The 1,536-nt window shown below is 60.9% G+C and overlaps 1 protein-coding gene across 1 annotated transcript in view; it reads left to right on the top strand.

Annotated features, from left to right (window-relative positions):
• The window catches only part of CRIP2 (cysteine rich protein 2), an 18,765-nt gene that overhangs the window by 13,667 nt on the left and 3,562 nt on the right, over positions 1 to 1,536 (top strand). Inside the window, exon 2 of the mRNA XM_017729578.1 lies at positions 52 to 258. Within this exon, the coding sequence (XP_017585067.1) occupies positions 52 to 258 (207 nt within the window). The remainder of the gene's footprint in view (positions 1 to 51; positions 259 to 1,536) is intronic.

A 1,536-nucleotide genomic window follows, 5' to 3' on the forward strand; every position in this document is an offset into this window, starting at 1 on the left:
GGGCAGCAGCAGAGTGGTCCCTGTTTCCTGCAGCGTGGCTGATGTGTGCAGTGTGAGCAGCTCCCCTTGAGTGAGTTCCCCCCGTGGTTGCCGCAGCCTGGCTTCCCCGGGGGCTTCAGCAGGTGCTGGGCAGTGGCTCACCCCTCTCTCGTGTCCCCTGTAGCCGAGAAGGTGTCCTCCCTGGGCAAGGACTGGCACAAGTTCTGCCTGAAGTGTGAGCGCTGCAACAAGACCCTGACCCCGGGTGGGCATGCTGAGGTAAGAGCTGCCAGGGCGGGCAGGGTGGGAGCTGTGCTGGCATTCGGGGGGCCTGGTGGGATGGGAATCCTAGGAACAGGGCTGGGGCAGATATCTGATGCCATGTGGAGGCGCTGTCCCCGCGGCATGCAAGCCCAGGAACACACACTGTGGCTTCAAACGCTGCTGCTACAACTCAGGGTGCTCTTGTGCACAGCCCTGGGCAAGCCACAGAGTGGTGCTGGCACCACGTGTCCCTCCTCTGTCACCCTGGGCTCCCGGGCGGCTGTGGTGGGGCTTGGCATGCACTGGGCAGACTTGTTTGGGCATTGCACAGGCTTTGGAGGCGTGTGTGTGCTGAGAGCCTGCACTGACCTGTGGTTAAAAACAGCAAGAATGGGGAATGCCTGGGTTGCCACGGCGATGAGAGCTCACCACTGGTGCTCTCTGTGCCCTGGGGCTTGTGCTGGAGTGTGATGCCACTGCCACTACCCAGCACTTGGGAGTGTGAAGGCACCCTGCTGGTGGTGGCAGCTGCTCAGACTTGGGAGCAACTGTGTTTTTGCTGTGCAGTGTCCCAGCATGACACCCGGTGCCCTGGGTTTGGGCAGCACCTGTCATTCCACAGTGTCACCAGCTCCTTAGCTTGGCTTTAGCGGGTGGCACAGCTGGGGAGCAGCAGGGACAGCTGTGCTGGTTGCCCCCAGCTGGTGGGGAAGCGGGGCCTGTCCTGCCGGCAAGGACAGGGCTGCGCGGGTGGATCTGTGCTTCAGGCCCGGTTAAGCCCAGAAGATTTGTTGCTTCTCCATATAAGGTTGGATTCTGTTCCCATAGGGGATGGCAGCCAAGCCCCACTGACTGTGCTGACAGCAGATTTGGCCCTTCCCTGCTCTTTCTCCCTTCCTTTGAGGAGGCTAGGTTGGAAAGGTGTCGTGGGGAGACCAGTTAAATGTTTACCCTCCCCTCTGGCATGGCAACGCTGTGAGCACACTCATATTTATGCCTTGCAATATTTTGCAGCTGCCTTTGGTCAGACCACAGCCTTCTCACTCCCCTGGCCTTACCTCTGGCTGTCCCAGCCCATGCCTTTGGCATGGCACCGCTGCTCAGCTGCCACCCTGCCCTTTGTGAGCAAGGAGGCCTTGCCTTGCAGCAGAGGGATGGAGGGCAGGAGCAGGGCTGAGATGCTGAGTGGAACCAAGCAAGCAATGAGGTGGGATCCTGCCTGAGAAGGGGCTCGCAGTGGGTTTTCTACCCAGGGCAGTGTGTGGAGCAGCCCAGCTGGCCCCCTGCTCCAGC

Source organism: Corvus brachyrhynchos, unplaced genomic scaffold, assembly GCF_000691975.1.
Source record: "Corvus brachyrhynchos isolate BGI_N302 unplaced genomic scaffold, ASM69197v1 scaffold101, whole genome shotgun sequence".
In the NCBI taxonomy this organism is placed as follows: Eukaryota; Metazoa; Chordata; class Aves; order Passeriformes; family Corvidae; genus Corvus; species Corvus brachyrhynchos.